Below are 21,229 nucleotides of genomic sequence, written 5' to 3'. Positions count from 1 at the left end.
CTCTCTCTCTCTCTCTCTCTCTCTCTCTCTCTCTCTCTCTCTCTCTCTCTCTCTGTGTGTGTGTGTGTGTGTGTGTGTGTGTGTGTTTGGGGTGTTAGGGGAGTACTTTAAAGTTGCTCTCTCTCAGTCTCTCTCAGGCAGTGAGGTTAGCATTTTGACCACCGTTATCCAAACATGTGTGGATGAGGAGTGGGAAGGACTGTGAACTGCACCCTCTGATAGTGGACACCCATGCTTGTGGCCCTTGGCTTTAGGCAGCGGACTGCTTAATGCAGATGATGAAAGGCCAGGCGAACACTGTTTACCTTCAGAATGTGAATGTTAGGCTAGGCCTTGCGATTGGAAGCTGAGCTCTTCATGCAGACTGGCCACTGTTTACCATCTCCCCCTCCCCCACTCCCCCCCCACCCCACCCCCGCTAGGTGGAGAAGGGAAGGCGTTCATTTTTAGTGGGTAGCCATACATGGTGTTTGTGTTTGTTGTCCTGGCTGCGGTTCAGATTCCCTTGTCTTTGAAATGAAGCCCAAGCAGGCCAATTATCTTGAATTTCAGCAGAGCTTAGACTTACGAAAAATATATTGCTCCCAATTCTGTACAACATTTGTTTCCCTTGTTTTCGAACTCAGGCACCAACATAGGAAGGTAAATGTATCTGCTTGCTAGGTTTCAGTGTAGCAAAGAGCAGTCCTCTTAGTAGAGGAAATCCTTCCTTAGAATTTGTCAGAAGAGCTAGGGGAGTAACGCTCTCTTGGAAGTGTTGCATTTAGAGCACAGGACCACAGATGTGATCCAGAAACCAATAAGGAGCTTCCTAACCGTCGGACTTTGGGGTTCATCTTTGTTTCCTTTGGATTTCTGAGGCTAGAAGAGAAATTGCTGCAGGAGGCAGGCACATAGTCCATGCTATCATGGAGTGCATCGTTTGGAGAGCCTGTGAGGCCAGGATGTCATGTATAAGCATACGTTGGGCTCCTCACAGAACAGATTCCTATGTTACTAAACGGTATTGTTTTTCTAATTTTTTTATAGTGAAACAATCATGTTTCTTCATGAAATATTCCATCAAGGTCTAAAGGCAAGGCTGGCAAATTGGCCTAGTTTGGTTTTAGGTAAGTCACTCTTTTTAAGGATGTAGGTTCCCCCTAAGGGACTAAATCACCAACCAAAGAGTCCATATGGAGGGACCCATGGCTCCAGCTGCATATGTAGCAGAGGATGGCCTTATTGGCTCTCACTGGGAGGGGAGCACCTTGGTCCTATGGAGGCTCCATGACCCAGGGGAGGGGAGTGCCAGGGAGCTAAGGCAGGAGTGGGTGGGTGGGTTGGGGAGCACCCTCATAGAGGCAAGGGGAGGGCATAGGGGATAAGGATTTTGTGGAGAGGAAACTGGGAAGAGTGATAACATTCAAAATGCCAATAAACAAAACAACCAATAAAAAAGAGAAGAGTATACTATGTGTTATTCAGCCTTGACTATGTAAACTTCACTGCTGACACTCAGTCACTGGGAATCCATCTTGCTGTACTAGGCCACATCTCAGTAGTTACCTGTTGATGCTTTTCTTGGTCTGTCATAGGTAGTATGGGGCTGGAGTCACATTATTCTGCAGGGCAAATTCTACCCAATTTGTCCCCTAGGCAAGACAACTACGATCCTGAGCCATATGGTGCTGGGAGGTACTTTTTACAGTGACTCACCAAGCATAAGGGAAATAGCCATGCTTCCTTCTCTTTTCCAGCGGATCTGTTTGATATTTTGCTGCCTATGCTGAACATTTATCAAGAATTTGTACGTAATCACCAGTACAGCCTCCAAGTACTTGCCAACTGTAAGCAAAACAGAGACTTTGACAAGCTCTTAAAACAGTATGAAGCCAACCCTGCCTGTGAGGGAAGGATGCTGGAGACCTTCTTGACCTACCCAATGTTTCAGGTAAATCACTTGGGATGCACCTTCTAAGTCCTTGGTTCTAGCACAGCGCTACCAACTATATGCCATCAATTATTTGTCCTGTGTATATAAGAAACGATATTTTGGCATTTTCCTAGTGCTGGGGATTGAACCCAGTGCTTTGAGCATGCTAAGCAAACATTCTACCCAGGAGCTACTTCTCCAGCCCAGAAAGCAAGCATCTTTTGAAGCAAATAATTTAGGAATGGTTTTTTTTAAGCAGCAAATTCTCTTTATAGAGTGATTCCACACAGACCTCTTTCATGGAGTTCCACCTCCAGCATGTTTAAAAATATTATTAGGCTCACAGAAATAGGATTCTGTGCAGATACACTAGTTTATGCTGGTTATGCAAAGGGTTCTCGGGGGATTGGAGTGGCTGCTGGGAAGTCTCTCTCTTTCCAATTCTTCCACCCTGGCTGCAGCAGGATTACTGTTGAGTTTCTTTTGGCTGGAGCTTTGGAGAACAAAACAAGGCCTTCTTAACTGTGGAGACCCCCAAGGCCAGGCCAGAAGGCTCTGGCTAGACCTGGATGTTGTGGGGGCCTGGTCATGTGGCCCTTCTTAAGGCAGGCTGTACCCTGGTGTTCTCTCTTGGGGACTATGGAGGCCTACAGTATGAAGCACATGTGTGATCTTTCCTGCCTTCAGGGCTCTTTCTTGACATGCTCTACCGTGAGGGAGTCCCACAGAGGCCAAAATGGGCATGGAGTTACCTACTCTTTTGGAAACGGTGGATTCTGTTCTCTTGGAAAGGCATTGAATGTTCCTGTTGTGGAATTTATGGGGCTTGTGGGGAGGCCTCCAAATTGTCATGTGTTAAAGTGATTCTTCTGCTCATGTGTGTCATAGTTACTGTGGAGCACTTTGTCCTCTCGGCAGGCAGCCTTGACCCCGGATAACCATTTTGAAACCTCAGAGAGGAAAAAAATGTCTGTGGTCCATAATTGTTTGTCTTAAAGTTTGTCAGTACTATTTGGAACCTTGGAAGTGATGGTGGTAGTTCAGTAAGAATTTTAAAAACCAAAAGGCTGCATTTGAAAACACTTAAGTATTGAAATTTTGTAATAATAATAATAATAAATATATATATATGTATGTGTGTGTGTGTGGGTGGGTGTGGGTGTGTATGTATGTGTGTGTGTGTGTATGTGTGTGGGTGTGTATGTATGAGCAAATAAGGTGCACATATATATAGTATCATATATATTAAATGGTTTTAAAAACAAGAATGCTGCATTTGAAAACACTTAAGTGTAGTAAAACTTAATAATTATTATAATAATTGAACTATTTTGCTTGAATTCTTCCCTCTCTGAGGAAATACTTCCCAAGAAGAAAAGCTTTTATTGTATTCTGTACATATATGAGATTTCATGTTTTGGTGACAGTGAAGTGCTTCATGAATACATTGCTCTTCTGTGATGCTATTTGCAGTTTCAGATGTGACTTCTAGGTTAGGACTCAGTACCAAACTGCATCCAGGTTACGTGGACACAAAGTTAAAGGCTCATGAAGCTGCTGATTCTCAAAGTCCCTTCCATACGCCTTTTAATTCCCCAAGGCATGATCCTCTCAGGGTTTGAAATGGCAGAACTTTACCTGAGCTATGGACAGGGCACCCCAATGCAGTTGAGTGTAGAGCCTCGGTGGGACCTTCCACCACCCTCCCTTCCTTTGTCCTGCAGAGTTTAAGCCCAGCAGCCATAACTAAGCACTTGATTCACTTGGAAGCATTCCCATCATGTCCGAGAAGAGCGTGGCTTCTGGAGTGTTGGTGGGACTTTGTGTCTTACTTAGCCTTCTCTCATTGAAACTGTCACAGTGCACAGGGGCAGCTGAGCTCTGGTTATCCCCAAGTGCTTCAGGTCTCTCACACAGATAGACAGCTCAGGTTGGGAAACAACGCCATATGCTAAGGAGTCTAGGGTTATCTAGAACTTCATCCTCAGCCACAGACTGTGGTAGCTCTAAACCCTAAAATTTTGTTGAGGAATCAGATATTGAGGATCTTTGATTTCTTCCACGGTGAGGTGGCCCAAAACTGAAGCTCTTGAGGCCTATTTGTCTGGAAGTATCTTGAAACTCGTAGAATTCAGCCAGAATTACTCCAATTTCAAGAGATAAACAGATGCAAGTTTTTGTTTTTGTTTTTGTTTTTGTTTTTGTTTTTTAAGAATCCAAGAAGAGAAATTATTAGAGATTGCTGCCCATGGGCCATGTTTTTTTTTTTTTTTTTTTGAGTCTGCCCGTAGACTTCTTCTCCTGGGGTCTCGTGAAGGAAAAACCATCTGAAACAATTAGAAATACTTTTTTCCAGAAATTTGAAAGTTTTTATTTTTACTGGGCTCGTCCAATCCTAGTGTTCCTTGCCTACTGGACAAAGTAGCCATGATGGTGTTTGCTCCCTCAGAGGATCTGGGATGCAGCTTGCATACAGTAAACTGCAGTAGTCCTTTCATGCCTTGACCCTGTTCCTTGGTTGTGCTAGACACACCCCCATGCCCTGGCAACAGTGGAAGATGTGACCGTCCTTAACAGGGCCAGAGGACCTTGGCCTAAACTGTTTCATGGGCTTAACTATGGAGGCAGAGACTGGTGCTGGGACAGAAGGAGGAGCAGAGGGGATTAGAGTTGAGAGCTTTTAGTCTGTAGCTTTTTATGATGGAAGAGAGAAGGTGACAGAGTGATGCTATTATGCCCCTCCCCCACTTTTGTTTTGGGGACTTAGCCCAAGACCTCCCACATACCAAGCAAATGCTCTGCTTCTGGTCTCCACCCCTGACTTTTTTGTTATTTGTCAAGTCAGTTGCTGCCTTGAACTATCAAAACAAGGAGAGATTATAGAATTGGGATGATAGTAGTCAGACCTAGTAAGTTCTATTGTTATCAAATAATTTATTATAGAAATAAAAGAGTCATTAAGTTTTTAATTTAGCCAATATAGTGGCTCGGTTGGTATTGTTTGAGCTGCCTTCTGGTGTTCTTGTGCTTATTTGAATGTGCATGTGTTGAAAGTCCACAGGTAAGCCAGTCACAGCATCTGCTCCAAGAACGACGCTGTGAGGTGCACTCCAAGAAGTAGTCACTCGCTGTTCCATCCAGCTATTAACTAAAACAGGAGAGCAAGCTAATTCAAGTGTATAAGGAGACAAGGATTTATCCCTTTACTGAAAGGAGAAATAAGACTCATTTCAATAGCTGCTGTGATAGTTAGGTGACTAGGAGGCTCTGCAGTGAGCTCTTGACACCACAGACGAACTCTTTGCAGAGTAACTTCTCAGCAGAGCCTCCGCTATCTTCCTTCAGCAGGAGCTAGCATTTCTTTGTTCCTGTAGCAGTGCGTAGAGGGGGCCAGTTACCGAATTCGGCTCCATTCACTTGAACCTTCGCCAGAGAGCTCTTTAAACTAGCTTTGACTGATGGAGGAGGAGCGGGAGGCTATCTACTAAACATAGTTTTGTGGGGTTTCAGTGCATAGGAAGTAGTGAGGCCCTCCCACTCCTGACTCTGGTTAGGAAAAATTGGACATATTAGCCGTTGATTGCTTGATTTTACCATCGTCTTAACCATGGTGGGACTGTGCCAACAGAAGAACACCTAGATCCCAGGATTCTTGTCCACATAGACAAGTATTAAAGGGTGCTCTGGTGTGACGTTTATAGAACAGAGGCAGAAATCTTTCTTCGTCCATCCTACAGTCTCCTATTTCTCACCCTTCTCTGACCAAGGGATCGGCCTATATTTCCTAAGACCTGCACTCGACCGTTAAGCTGCAGTCAATACCTGTGCTAACAGTGACTGTTGTCTGTGTAACTGCATCAAGGGAGACACCCATGAGTGAACAGAAAATAGCCCCATGATGGTCACATAGGTGATGAGCAAAGGCTCATCTACAGACAGGGCCACCATCTCTAAGGACAGAGGGAAGGCCTCCCCACAGAACTCTGGAGAGCTGCTTTTCTGTCCTATTCTTAGAGGTTCTTTCAAGTGCAGATGAAAACCAAGGACCCTGGATTCCAGGGGAGATCTAAATTTGTTCTACCACCTCCTGGGAGGTCACTTTAGATAAGTTTCTGGACCTCACTGTAGTTTATTTCCTTCCCTGCCAAGCGGAGAACTTGCTTAGTGGACATGCCCATGAAGCCCAGAGCGATCCCAGGTCCACAGAAAACTGTGTAATGGGGGCAGCTGTTCACACACACCCTTAAACCTAACTTCCTGCTTTCCAAGAGGTTGTTTTGTGACCACAAGAGAGAAAGATTTGTTGAGTCTCTGTAACTTGAGTTAAACCATTTCTCTGGCTTTCTAGATTATCGTATGGCTGGTGAAATTTTGCCATTTAACAGAAACTGTTTCTAATGGAAGCACAAATAAACAGCCTAGTCAACCAACACTTTCACTGTCAGAGGGTGAAGTTTGACAAAACAGGATCAGAATATCCTTCCTGATTCATGTTGTTAAAGAGAGCATTGTCAGGATTGTCAAGCTTTAAATAAGTATATAAATAGTCCGAATGCCTTTATAAATAGATTCAAGTGGCTCGATGGCGGCCATGTTTGTTTCCCTATGACTCGGTCTGCAGAAACCTTGATTCAAATATGTGTGGTGGTGTACAAACTTAAACAATGGCTCCTTTATACGAGGCTTCTTCCTTTATAACCAACTTTTCTTGCTTTTTTTTTTTTTTTTTTTTTTGGTTTAGACTTTCTTGGTGCATGAGGTTTGAAGCATGGCTAATACTTATGGATTGCTTTAAAAAGCAGTAAAACCATGAATTATAAGGGTAGGGCTGAGCTACCTGAGGATGATGACCCTGTAGAGAGGGCCCCCTGTCTTGGACCTCTTGTTCACACTCACCTGTGAATGTATTTAGATTCCCAGGTATATCATCACGCTACATGAACTCCTGGCTCACACCCCTCATGAACACGTGGAGAGGAAAAGTCTGGAATTCGCTAAGTCAAAGCTGGAGGAGCTGTCCAGGTATGCAGAGAACTAGTGGAAAGTGTTCAGAATGGTGGAAAGAGCATGGTAGCCTCCTGTGGAAGCCAGGGTTATGTGAGTTTCAAGGGAGAGGAAGCAAGTGATGGATGCAACATTTTGCTTTAATCGTACAGTGAAAGAGATGGTGCTGAATTACCATGCACATTCATTTTAGTCAAGAAATATGTCTTCGGAAAGTTCTCATAGCATGGGAATTTATATAGTTGAGATCAGGAATATTGTGGTTACGTTTACAAATGTTCTCTGTCCTGTTTCCATTGAAATAGAAAAATGACTTTCTGCTGCATTCAGATTTGTGAGAAGCTGGAGAACAGGCAGGTTGTTTGTCATCAATACCGTTCAGATTAAAGGGACAGTAGTATAGCAGTCTCTAACTTAGTGCCCTCAAGGAGTGACACTTCAATGTCAAGGAAGAGAGCCATCTGTAGAATGCTGGGCTCTTTCCTGCTGCATCCAAAGCAATCTTTGCCACTCGCTGATGGCTGGTCCGCTTACCTTTTGCAATGAGCTCACACAGTGTGGCCTTGCTTTGGGCTGTGACGGGCTGAAGCCTGGAGATCAGTCTTATCTTCCTGTCTCAGCTAGATCCATTCAGGTGGCTCTCTTTAGAGCAGTAACTACTGTCTCGTCCTCTCTCCTGTCTCCACTGTGTCTGACAGAGTGATGCATGATGAAGTCAGTGACACTGAGAACATCCGGAAAAACCTTGCCATCGAGAGGATGATTGTGGAGGGCTGCGACATTTTGCTGGACACCAGCCAAACTTTCATCCGACAAGGTAAGACCTGCTGATCAGACCCTCTCCTTATGAGATCTGGGTGTCTTTCACAGTATCTCTGGCAGATGTAGGGACACGTTCTGAAGCGGGCCTGTGTGCTTGGTGCAGTTCATGCAGTACACTTCTGTGGCCTTGACTAAGGCTGCAGTTAAGGCCCACCTCTGTACTATTTCTTTTCAGGGGCCATGTAAAACAACAACACATTATTAGTAAATCACAGGTGCCACAGTAAATCACACTGTGGCTGGACTCTCCTCCTCAGTGGACCAGACATTCTCTACAGCTCCAAGGAGGACAGGTCTGTCTAGCCAATTAGAAGGGCAGCGCCAGGTGATGATGATAGCCAGGCAAAGGCTCAGGAGAACGTGGCATTCCTCAAAACTCTTGCACATAAGAGCAGGGACAACGTCCGAAGTGAAAACAGCTTACTCTCACTCCCTTTTCTGAGTCAGTGTCACGTGCTATCACGTGATATGATATGATCCAATCGGAAACTCCAGTTACCCGACAGAGTGGTTCCTGTTAGGCTTTGGAAATGGTGTAGCTATTCTGTATGTGTTGTGAGGGGCAACATCTGATTAATTAGGCTTTTGTAGAGATAAGGTTCTGTCACAAGCGTTGGAGAAGGACCAGCCTGATGATCCATATCCTTCCTCAGCTCTTGTTTCAAAGTGCAAGAAGTTAGCCACACCCCAAGATACCTCCAAGTGCTTAGGTGTCTTGGGGGAGGAGAGCAGAGCATGCGCCATGAGCTGGCTCTGAGCAATCAGTGTGGTCTGCAGCATATCTTTATAGTTTAGAAATTAGTATGGATCGAAAAAATTTGGAACTTGAATTAATCATGAATGCTGTTTCTGGACATGGTGTGCCAACATTATTTGAAGCTATTACTGTTTCTTTCCATAATGCTGCCTAGAATATGTTTTACCTCATCAAATAAGATATTATGCAGTCCACATTATTATTATTATTTGCTTAGAATACTTAAAAAGCTTAGCACACACCATTCTGTTTTCTGTTATTTATTTTCAGGGAGAGACACTACAAATATGCTAACGTTGGGAAGCATATTTTAGAAATTACTCCTTTTCCAATTTTTGACACCACATTCTAACTTTTCTTAAGGTCAGAGCAGATTGAATACAATATTGACATCACCAGGCCTTTCCGATTCCTTACCTATTGCAGACTGTGTCCCTATGATGGCTGACTTTCTGCCTCATGGTACACTGCCTGCCTGTCCCTTCAATGATGCTGACCATCTTCTACCTAGGAGTGAGAAAGCTCTACTCCATCCCTTTTGTGCCTATGAAAGGTCTACTTGACCTAGCAAGTTCAGGTCAAGTAAGTCCTGAGTTGACTATCCTCTCTGTCCAAGGTACTCTGCTCATAGAGCAGGGATTCTGTCCTTTTGTGTGAGGTATCTATCTGCATGGGTCCCTCTCCCAGGAACTGCAAGGTCTGAAAGGCAGAATTCCAGACTCCTCTGTGCCTCACCTTGTTGTATTAAAACCACTGGGAAAGGGGACACTCGGTAGCTTATTGATTAAAGTTGTGATTATGAGCTGTTTATTTTATATTTTTCTGTATTTTGGGTTCTCTAAAAAGTCTCATAATTGACATGTACTTTAGATCTAATAATGGATGGAAACCTTTCTGTAACTTGCATACAATTTCTGAATGTACTTTTGATTGAGCAATATTATTACCCACAAGCACTGAATGTATTTATAAAACTTATATTTCTTTGAGTCTGAACTCCCCCCTCTCTCACACACACACATACACGCATGCACACACACACACACACACACACACAAGTAATGAGACACATTTGGGGGCCACATACATTGAACAAGTCACATTTTTTATTGGACCTTTAGAAGTAAAAAATCATATCCCGCTTCTCCCTTGAAGCCACGTCTGAATGTTACTTATTCTGTTATATCTCACACAGCTAAGGCAGGGTCAGCCATGACTACCCTGGATATTGTTATTATGGCAAAGTCTGTATAATCAAGTGCTTCACAGAAGTCTTGCTGTGTGTTTGACCTGCTTAGTCTGCTTAGGAGTTATTCAACAGAGGTTGTTTCTAAACATTAGAACTTCATCTGAAGTTGGATAGTAATGATTATAATTGGAAAAGTTTGCACTGTTCTTTAATTTCTCCTATTAGCACTTTTACTAAATATTCTTAACAGGCTTTAACACCAACAAAACACATTTTTAAAAGTATGATTAATTAAACTACAAGAGTTTTTATTTCCCACTAAGCTGACTACAATGTATCTCTAATGGTATTCTAGTATTTTTATTAATTACTCCAATGGGTGATATAAGGTTTATTTCAATATATGAGTGTTTGCATCTGTACACATCTACTTTCAACTTTATATGATTTCCAAGAAAAATAAATCCCCCAAGTCCTCAGTAAGGTCTCCCTAGAGTAAGGATGTACAGCAGAGAACATGAGGGCTTCACCATCTCAGATTCCAAGCTCAAGGCCTAGAAGATTCTATTCACACATTCACTGGTGAGCAGAACTCAGAACAGAGGCATTGGCCAGTCTGAGAGGCCATTCTGTGGGCATTAGTGGTAGAAGGATAAGAAGTCTTCCACAGTTGACCTCAGTTGTTAGAAACCCAGGATTTGGGATGCTAAGGACAAAGGCACAGTAGTGGTCTGATAGAGAGGGTACAGTAATCATTTCTATAATACCAATTATTTGTTTAATTTGCATTAGCTAGAAAGGAATTTTTCTGAAAGTCACATGGCCATGGTGAAATGTGTCAAACAGATGAAATGTGACAAAAACAACTTAGGACACATTTTTCAAGCATTCTATTTTATAAACCAAAGAGTCTTGAGATCATTCGATTTTAATTTAGTTGAATAGATTTCTGTTCTCATTTTATGTAGATAGTTTCCTGTTCGCTGAACAGTTAGAGTTTATCATATTACTGTATGGTTGCCAAGGACACTTTCCTTTAAACCTCAAAGCTGAAATTCACAATAATTGCTAATAGATGTGCTAACCATAAATTTTGTAATTTCTGACTTAGAAAATTACTTAAATTGCCTTTAAATGTGCCAACGGACACATTATTATAGAGTTTTCACTGACCTGGTTACAGCTTTTCTGGAAATGGACTTGTGATCCCCATTTGTCCACCAAGACACTGGTGTCCTCTTTCCATTCGGCTCTGACTAACCTGACCTCATGCGTTGGGCAATCTGGGATATAGGTGACACCATCCCTGTCTTAGTCCTTCCCATTGCTACTTCCTTGTGTGACTATGCCCTGAACCTATGTGTGACCTTATGAGAGTTACTTCAACTCAAGCTCCAGTTTCTCCATCTGTAAAATGCAGGAGGGGTTTAACTCCATCTCCCGCGTCCCACGAGCTCCAGTCCTTTGCTGCAATTACTCGCTCATAGGCTTTCTAACCTTCCTGCCTTCTGCGGGCTCCACACCTCCTCTCCTCCAATTTAAACCTTTGCCACATGAGCTGTCTGTCAGCTTGCTCCCGCCCACCTCAACCCCTCCAGTCACTCTCCTCTTGTCCAACCCTTCCCGGAGTCGAGCCTTCTCCTGGCCCTTTGTTCCCACTCCCACAGCCTCCCCCAGGACTGCTTCCTTGCTATTCTTTAAGCCTACTTTCTGTCTGTCACGCATCCCACCTAATCACTCACCTAAACAGATGATGTGAGATCATGGAGCCTGGGGTCCTGTATGCCTTCCCAGCTCTGTTAATGGGAAGATAGAATTTGGAATATTTATATGTTAATGTTAAACTTGTGGGTTCTGTGACTCACATAGTTTTATCATTTTAGGCATATATTTTTTATATAAAAAATGAGTATTTTTTCACTTGTAGAACTATCTGTGTTACCTTAAAAAAAAAAAAACTTAAGAAACTCAGAAAACATGAAGGAAAACTAAGGTTGTTTCTCTGGGTGATACCACTAATAGTATTTGAGGATGGCTTTTGTAACTTGTGGTTCTTGTGGGCTCAGGAGAGCCTGTGTAGGGCTGCACAGGGTGATGGAATAAACAGATATTACTGGATGCAGTGATTTCAGAAGTTAGAGCAAAGGTGTTTACAATACTCTTGATGCTTTGTGGTTGATACTTACTAGACTGGAAATTTCTTTTCAGGTGCGGCTGTCTCTATTAGCGTGTAGTCTACAAGTGGTTAGAGGCATTCTCCGACATTCCATAAATACTGCGGAAGTCTGTGCATCTCTCACACTACATAGAACACAGCTCTGCTCTCGATATGGCCCACCCTCCGTTTAGGTCTCACACATACAGCTTAATCACACACTTTTGCCCGTCTCTTTATTAGCACATATCAATAGTACAGAATGGGTTCATTGTTTCACACCTAATTTATATACAGTTTTAAGTAGCTTTCCTTTAAGATAGTCCTTAATTAAATTGCATTGACAATATTACATAATTTATGAACTTTTAAATATACATGTATTACACTCTCTATTTTAACATACAATGTAAACTATTAATATACTTTTGTTTGCTTCCGGAAGGATAAATTCTACTTACTTTGATCAAACTATAATAATGCAATTTATAAATGTACCCAATCAGATCATAGATGGCGTCAATGCTTCCAAGTTGATCTGACATATTTTTTCAAACTTATGTTCCACTTTACAGATGAAGAGTCAAATCAAAATCGTTTCATAACAATGGTAGGAACATTTTGTCCCTTAAAATACAACGCATTGTTTCTTCGGTTAGAATAGAGGAGATTCATTTGTTCCAGTGGCTCAGCAAATATGTCCTTGGTATTTCAGGAAACAGATCCTTGTGTTTGTTGCCAAGGGCATGGTCCTCAGCAGAATTGTAATTGCTCACTGCTCTTTACTTTTGTAATCACCAGGTTCTCTTATCCAAGTACCTTCTGTTGAGAGGGGGAAACTCAGTAAAGTTCGCCTGGGTTCCTTGTCTCTGAAAAAGGAAGGCGAGAGACAATGTTTCTTATTCACGAAGCACTTTCTGATTTGTACACGGAGTTCAGGAGGAAAGCTGCATTTACTCAAGGTATGAGCCTTCCATGGTGATTTCATTTGTCTTCTCGGCACTGAAGAGGCATTGAGGTTAATTGGATTCTGACTTCCCAGTGCCTGTTACTGTCATGACACAGATTGCTGTGACCGAACAGAGAGAGGTGGTGTATACCTAAGAGCTCTGGCAGTTATTTTGTCGTCATTTGGATTCAAGGCAACAGGAATTTATTTTAAGTGTGCTTCATCATAAAGAAGTATTATTTAAATCAAAATCTAGGCAAAATTATTATCACTTGACAACTACTGGGCCATAGATATCTTGTCTAGTCATCATAGAGTACTGGTGAAATATTTGGCAACTGCTATTTTATCTCATTGTGCACCAGGAGCAGTAAGCTTAAAGCTTAGTACCTGTTCTTATTGATGCCATTTTATGTGCACACAGCCACTCATGCCTGTTCTTACTGATGCCATTTTATGTGCACACAGCCACTCATGCCTGTGGCTTCTTTCATACCAAAATCACATATCTGTGTAGTCAGGATAGAAGAGACATGACCCAAGGAACCCAAAATGTTTCCTATCTGATCTTTTGCAGGAAAAGTTTGCCACTTGTTATTTATTTATCTTCTGTTGTTGCTTAGAAACATTATTCAGTGGGCCAGTGAGATGACTCGGCAGATAAAGGCTCCTGTCACCAAGCCAAGATTTGAATTCAATTCCTAGTGCTCACGTGGTAGGAGAGAACAGATTCCCACCAGTTTCTTCCAACTGACATGTACAGTAGCATTGCCTCATGCACGTACACACGCGCACACACACATACACACATGCACACACCTGATGCATAAAGTATAAATCCAATTTTAAAAATATTATTCATCCCATGACAATGGCCTTCTACTCTCTAAGACACTTCTGGCTGGCCAGTTCAGTCTTGAGCTTGGCTGTGGTGACTCTCTGAAGTCACTGTGGTACCATCTAGTCTTCCACAAACGGATTTAATAAATTTTATCAATAATGGGATCTAGAATGGGAGAGTGGAAAGAATTTAATTAAGGTTAAATGATTTTAATTTATTTGTTTTTTTTTTAGTTTTGAACACCATGAAAAATTATTTATGATGTAGATCTGCCACCTCTGTGGCAACCAGAATGCCAAGTTTACAAAGCAGAATTTCCCCAAAACTGCACAAGATCACCAGCCTATTAATCTCTAATTCATTTGATTCCAGACAGGTGGGGTTCTCTCCCTCATTCAGTGTACGTTGGTTGAGGAGCCTGATGCAAGTGACGACGACAGTAAGTGATAATCTGTCTCTTGGAACAGTTAGAATAAAATAGTAAACTTCTGTAGATCTTCATCTTATAGAGCTAAGAAGGACTGTCTGTGAAGGCAGAAGAGATGCCAGGCTAAATTTGCTAGAGCTGTATGTCTATTAACCCATGAGCCTTGATAAACCATCTGTGAGAACCAAGGTTCTGCAGAGTGTGCCTCATGACAGGGCAGGCAAAGAAGAAAGCGGGTTTGAGTTAAATAAGGATTTCTATATATGATAGAAATGAAAATAAACACGGGCCGGGAAGGTTGGTTTTGAGGTCCTTCTGCTTGCAGCTTCTCCAGTAGATTATGCAGGAGCCCCTCCTCGTGCTCCAGAAGCACACTGCTGAAATGAGAGGCTAGACTCAAATGCACATGGGTCCTGAGTTATAAGGCCAGATGGGAGGAGCCATTATTCATGTCTCTTGTACTCACATGTAATAGTTTGGTTTATGTGTTCTGAAGCCAAAGGTTCTGGCCACATGTTTGGACACCTGGACTTTAAGATAGTAGTGGAGCCTCCTGATGCTGCCCCTTTCACTGTGGTCTTGTTGGCACCTTCGCGCCAGGAGAAAGCTGCATGGATGAGTGACATCAGTCAGGTAATGAGGAGATTTATTTTTCTGATTTTTAAAAAGAATTTTCAGCATAAACATTTAGTGAAGATTCCTAGAGTAGAGTGTGCCTCTAAGTTGCTGGGCTTCTTGGCATCCTTGATTCACAGTTTGATGGGCTCTTAGCATTTTGTTTTCTTTCTTTGTTAATGTTTACTTAAAATATGGTAAATATGGATCACTGCCCTGCTCAGCCATCATCAGAGAAGATTCCTCCTGCAGCAGATGGGAACAAACACAGACACCCACAGCCAGATGTTATATAGATAGTGAGAGACCTTGGGACACTCAGCTCTAAATGGCTCATCTTTATCAAATCCCTCCCCTTGGGGCTCAGGGAACCCAATGGAAGAGGAGGCAGAAAGAGTGTAGGAGCCAGAGGGGATGGAGGACACCAAGAATACAAGGCCTTCTGAATCGACATGAACAAGGCTCATATGAACTGATAGAGACTTGCAGACTGCACCAGGGCCTATACTAATCTGTACCAGGTTCTCTGCATACACATTATGGCTTCCAGTTTAGTGTTTTTGTGGGATGCCCGAAAGAATGAGCAAGTGGGTCTGTTTCTTGTGCTTTCTCTTGGGCTCTTTTCCTTCTGTTTATCTGTTTTGTCTAATTCTGATGTCAGGTTCTATTCTATATTATTTTATTACTTTAAAAGATGTAATTGGGTTGTAGCTTCTAAGACTTCTTCTCTAGCTGCAGCTCTGTTGAGCAGAGCTGTTCCACAGAGCAGTGTTGAAATTGTCCTGTTAGCCATTTCTTTCCCAGTAACTCCAATGGTATATTTTGCTTGTCTATTTCTGAAGTAGAAAAATGATGAGGGATACAGAAGCAGCTATGAAGGGCTGTGGTAAAAATCTGCAAAGTAGAGAACCAAAGGAGACAGCATCTTTAGGATGAAATCTGGAAACAACTTCCTGCATTTTGTGTAGAAGAAAATTAGGGAGCTGGGTGGCGTGCTCTTCCTGGATCTGCAAGGCTCAGGCAGGAAATGGATGCATTTGTCCAGGCAGTGATATCACATGGAAATATGTCAAGCTAGTTCTAGCTGGACTCGATTCATGCTCCGCATGGATTTTGGCTCCATTTACCAATGTGGGGGACAGGGTTAGAATAAGACAGGAGTGTTGCTTGAATCTAAGCATCCAAGACCAACCTATGCAATTAAGAACTCATTTCTACACTAATTAGTTAATTTGATAAGATCATTAATTAATATCCAGCAATTACTTCCAAAAAGTTGTCATTGGAAGAAGACTAAGGCAAATGGCAGAGGCATCCCTTTTTTCCTGAGGAATTCATAGTAATGTTTTCATAAGATGTGAATGGAAGCATGTACTGAGATCAGGTCTTCAGCTCCTTAAACTTTTGGAGAGGTTAAGTACCAAGAGAGAACAGTAGACAGTGTGTGGCAATGGACTTTGGTTTTATTGGTTAAAACAGTTTTCTAGCTCCACTCTCATTTGGCTTCACTGTGCAGGGCAGAAGTGTGGGGTGAGGAAATCCACTTTTGTCAAAGTCATGCAGCTGCACAGAGTTGTTACTCAGAACTCAGTCAGGTCTTCTGTTGGTACTAAACACTCTGTGTGGGCTACCTGTCTACCTGCTGCTTTGATGGGGTGAATAGAAGACGAGCTGTCTGTTTTTTTAGCTCCCAGATGGATAAAAATATGAGATCTTCCTTAATTTTTTGAGCAAAATCACTTTCTTATAACGGTTAATTAATACATTTATTTCCTCTAACCTGCATTAATACTACTCTTAGCCTCTCCAATTTGTAAAGAATCTGTGGTCTTATTAAACTCTGGATCATTCGCTGGTTATTCAAAGACTTACTGAGGGATTGCTGTATGCAGCCAGGTCTTGTTCAGATACGGGCATATGGTAATAAGAGTGACTCTTATGGAAGGAAAGACTCACTGAGTGCCCATAATTTGGCAGCACTGTGAAGCCAAAAAAAGTATAAAAAGATGGAAAAGAGGAAGAAGAGCCAGATGTTTTCGCAGCTGCTTCAATCTTCTGTTTATTGGGTAACCAGGGCAGATTTCAAGTTAATCATAATCTCCGACCTTCCCTACAGTGTTTAGTGGGGCATGTGGGAAATACCCCGGAGGGCAGGAGTGATTCCATGCTTGGTCTTTTAAAGGATGAGACTTAAACTTTTGCCTGCGACAAGCATTCAAGTGAGACCTTGTTTCTTCTAAGACTATGGCTCAAGGCAAAATGTTCAACTTCCCTCTTCCTCTTCCAGGTGCAGTGGCAAGTATGTTCCTTAGTACAAAATGATGCCAGATTTTAACAGCAGCTAAAGAGCATTACTAGAAAGTTATATCTTTTTGGAGAGAAATGAAATTAACACAGGAAATGACTGTATTCAACGAGGCCTGTCACCATGTAACCTTACAGTTTCATTCTTTCAGCAAACATATTTATGTAGTTTTACTATGCCAAGTGCTTTTCTAGGTCACTGTGACATAAAGTAAGAAAAAGAGGAGACAGCAACAAGAACTTCCCTTATATTGATTACATTGCTTGTTACAAAGACACATGAATGCACACACACACACACACATGCCCACGCGCATGCACGCCCAGCAGCAAAACAAAACACTTAAGAAAACAAGTGTAGTGAGTGGGAATAACGTTCTCATGGACAAGCGGTGATTGCAAGGACTCTGAAGCCAGAGAACGCTGTGTTTTAAGAACTACCGTGAAAATCAGTGTGACCAGACTGCAGAGCAGATGTCGTAGGGCCAGATCCAGGGTTCAGTCCACAGCAGGGGAAGGGCTTTAATTCGTAGTTCAAGTCAGAGGATGCTATTAAGGGACTTGAACACATGGATTATGACATTTAATTTAGGCCTTGGAAGGTCAACAGGTACTGTGGAGAGAGCAGACTGAGCTGGACAGCCAGTTGTCACAGAGGGAGGTAAAGGAGAATGTTCCTACAGTCGCCAGAAAGAGTTGCATAAAAGTCACACAGCCTGGCAGCAATGGACCTGGGCACAGGGCATTTGCTCTGCGTTCATTCTGAAGGAAGGGCCAGTGGGGTTTTATCATGGAGAAGAGAGGAAATAGCGAGTGAGGTAAGATGAGGGTTTATGGCCTAAGCAAACACAGGAATTGACTTGTCAATAACTGAGATGGGAAGGCTGCTGGGACAAGAGTTGCGGGGTGAACATGGGCTTTACTTTCATATATGTTGAGTCTGTGAAGACCAGTAGATATTTGAGAGGGACCAAGTAAGTAGGGCACATGGGACCTTGGGCTTTAGGAGAGATGCCCAGGTAGATAATCTACATCATTCAGGTGTTATAAGTTTATTCTGAGACTGTTGAAATCACCATAAGAGAATATGGATAAGTGTGAGAAGATGATCCTGCCCTGAAAGAGAAGCCAGCAGGAATAGCAGAGTTGTCCAAGAGAAAGCCACCGGGATAGTGGAAGGATGGCCAAGGTTTGGTGGCATCCTGGAAGCCAACTGAAGAAAACATGCAAGGAGGAGGGAGGGGCCCTGTGTGAAGTTCTGCTGCAGCGGGTTAGGGCAGAGAGTGGTGTTTTTAAGTCTTGGAGTGGAGTTTGAATGGCAAGTAGTGGGTACTGAGTGTTCTGTTATTCATTGAGCTCAACCTACAGTCTGCATGGCCATATCTCAATTGGACTCGTGCTTTGCCCAAAGCATATTTATTTTATGTGAGAAATCACATACATTTATGGAATTTGTTAGCCTCACAAGTATAGCTGAACATATTTATAAGAAGCTGGAGCAGCCTACCACATTTTTGAAAAAGTCCTCTTTAATATTTGATTGTGTAGGTGGGAAAACATGGCCACAAAGATGAACTAGAACTATTCCCAACATGCAGCACACCAAGATGCTTACCAAAGATGTTTACCAAGATGTTTACCCAATGTTTTCTACACAGTACCTGTGTTAGCATTACTAAGGATTCTGTTCAAATGCAGCATTGAGAATCTAAATCCTGGATGACGTTTGAAATGCCCTAGACTTAACAAGCTCTTTAGACCGCTTCTGCCCAATTACATTACAGGACCTCAGCCCCAAAGAATGAACCCTTTCCATCTCTGAAGCCCCTAAAACTCATCCAAAAATGATTTCACGGTTTGGCTTCAGGAAATTGTTATTTTTTATTATTTTTGCTTCATCCCTTTCTATATTCCTATAATTTTTCACATCTCTTTTAATAACTGTGTATATATATATTATATATATATATATATATAAAATATATATCCTATCACATTAATATACCATTTTTATAGCTTTTATTAAGCCATTAAGCACTGAGTATGTGTGCCCTTTCCTTGTAATGTGCTGCTAACTTTGTGAAGAGATCTCTCCCCACTTCCAGGTCCTTCCCTGATACATTCCCCCATAGAGTGTAAGGTTGGCATAGAGGCCATGAGAGTTTTAATGATTTCACTTAGTGATTCAGGCTTGGCCACATTTCACATTTCCTTCAGGAAATATGTAAGTCAGCTGCAGAAAGGAATGGGGGTATAGGCAGAATAGCTGCCTCTAAGTGTGGTGTCCTGGGTTCAATGCCCAATATCACCCCCTCCCCCCAAAAGCAAGACATTATTCTTTGTGCCATGAATACTGTCCCATCACAGTGTCCTGCCAAATGCTAGCCATGGCATGTTACCACATCTTCCAGTTTAATTAAAAATTGGCTTTTGCCTTCCAGTCATTCTAATTTACATCTTTGTAATTACTAAAGAGATTAGCATTTCCTGCGGTGTCTACTTCTTCCTTGTTTATACCAATTGAATGCTAATTCACTAGAACTACCTTTACAGACTAGAGAGACTGACATCTTCTTTCAATTCAGATTATGAATAAGATCTCTTGTTATTTTGTCTTTTACATGGCTGCATCCTAGTCTTCTCATGGCTTGATTTGAAGCTACAGTGCTAGAGTCTCATGTGCCACTGATCACACTCGGGTCTTATTTAAGACAGTCAAGCAGTTTCCCAGAAGTGAACTGGTCCCACTGTCACAGAAGGAACTCTACAAAGTGTAAGACTTTCAGCTTTGCCAGGTCTCTGTGCCCAAAGCTATAATTTTTAAGGAGGAACAATTACTTGAATGATTAATTACACCTCTAGTTACACCAGTAAGGCCATAATTAACTGCTGGCGCCTCCAACAAAACATGCAAACAGCTAATGGACTCAACCAATAGTTCTTTCCCCTTCTCCATCTATTTATAGGGAAGGACTTGAGGCAAAGATGACCATTCATTCAGTGTGGCACGCTCATTGCTGCTTGTCTCCTTCACGTGCATAATGGAGCATTGAACAGATTTTGAAGTAATTATGAAAATTAACTAAAATGCAGAATTAAAATTCTCCCAACTCCTTGTCTTTGGCAGAAACTCTACATTTTGGGCCAAAGTTTAGACAAATTTTTCTATGTGGAAAATTTGTAGTATACTGGTCATTTTGTCTTTCTTAAAATAGCTACCCTGAAATCAATTTTGTACTTTAACATAAAGATGGTGAATTCAAATAACAGTGAGTTCAAATACTTCTTGTTACTACTTGTAAGCATTGTGAATCCAAAACAATGTGATGACACGGTAGATCATCTACTTGTGGACAGAACCTGCAAACCCAAAACAAAATCCTTAACACTTCTCCAAACTCATCATCATCCAAACCTGTCATGTATAAGCTATCCATCAACATATACATGCTCTGTTATTGTTTGTTTGTATTGTTTTGTGAATGGACCTATATTCACACAGACCCTAGTCAAGGATTGATGAAGGGCAAGCAAGATGGCTGAGTAGGTAATGACACTTGCTGCCAAGTCTAATGACCTGAGTTTGGTGTAAGCACAGTGAAAGGAGAGAACTGACTCCTGCAAGTTGTCCTCTGACCATCACATTTGGGTGGGCTATGGCATCTGCACGTTCATTTGTTCTCTCTCTCTCTCTCTCTCTCTCTCTCTCTCTCTCTCTCTCTCTCTCCCTCTCTCTCTCTCTCTCTCTCTCTCTCTCTCTCTCACACACACACACACACACACACACACACACACACACACACAAAATAAGTAAATGTAAAACATTTTTAATGAATTAAACTTCATGGGACCACTTCTATTATCCTTTTAATTTCAAGGTATATTGTAATTCACACAAATTCAGGACGACGATAAAGCCGCCTGATACCCTCCTTATTTTTTGTACATTTCTTCTAAGCTAGAATATTGTGCTTATTTTCCTCAGGCACAGTCATTTCTTATCAACACCCAAGATACATGTGTCATAATAATGAAGTCCCTTTCCCGTCTGCATCCGTGGGATTGATTAACTCTAGGTTCCACAGGAACCAACATCTAGGGATGCTAAAGTGTCTTGAAATACTTGCACACAATCTGCACACAGCCTCCTGCATTCTTTAAATTATCTTTAGATCACTGACAACAGCTGAAACAATGCTTAAAGCAACCCTATCAGCTGCTTCACTGTAGCTAGCTGTATTGTTTAGGGAA

General features: G+C 42.0%; 1 protein-coding gene across 2 annotated transcripts in view; it reads left to right on the top strand.

Moving 5' to 3' along the window:
* Rasgrf2 (Ras protein specific guanine nucleotide releasing factor 2) overlaps nucleotides 1-21,229 on the top strand; it is a 221,661-nt gene that overhangs the window by 91,612 nt on the left and 108,820 nt on the right. For both annotated transcript variants that reach the window (XM_028760160.1, XM_028760159.1), the window contains exons 6-12: nucleotides 1,030-1,109; nucleotides 1,740-1,933; nucleotides 6,828-6,937; nucleotides 7,618-7,736; nucleotides 12,644-12,804; nucleotides 14,005-14,071; nucleotides 14,556-14,692. In XM_028760160.1, coding sequence (XP_028615993.1) covers nucleotides 1,030-1,109; nucleotides 1,740-1,933; nucleotides 6,828-6,937; nucleotides 7,618-7,736; nucleotides 12,644-12,804; nucleotides 14,005-14,071; nucleotides 14,556-14,692 — 868 coding nt within the window. The remainder of the gene's footprint in view (nucleotides 1-1,029; nucleotides 1,110-1,739; nucleotides 1,934-6,827; nucleotides 6,938-7,617; nucleotides 7,737-12,643; nucleotides 12,805-14,004; nucleotides 14,072-14,555; nucleotides 14,693-21,229) is intronic.

Source organism: Grammomys surdaster, unplaced genomic scaffold, assembly GCF_004785775.1.
Source record: "Grammomys surdaster isolate TR1022 unplaced genomic scaffold, NIH_TR_1.0 126391, whole genome shotgun sequence".
NCBI classification, from domain to species: Eukaryota; Metazoa; Chordata; class Mammalia; order Rodentia; family Muridae; genus Grammomys; species Grammomys surdaster.
The sequence above is the reverse complement of the archived record's forward strand: the minus strand, read 5'-3'. Positions and strand labels throughout refer to the sequence as shown.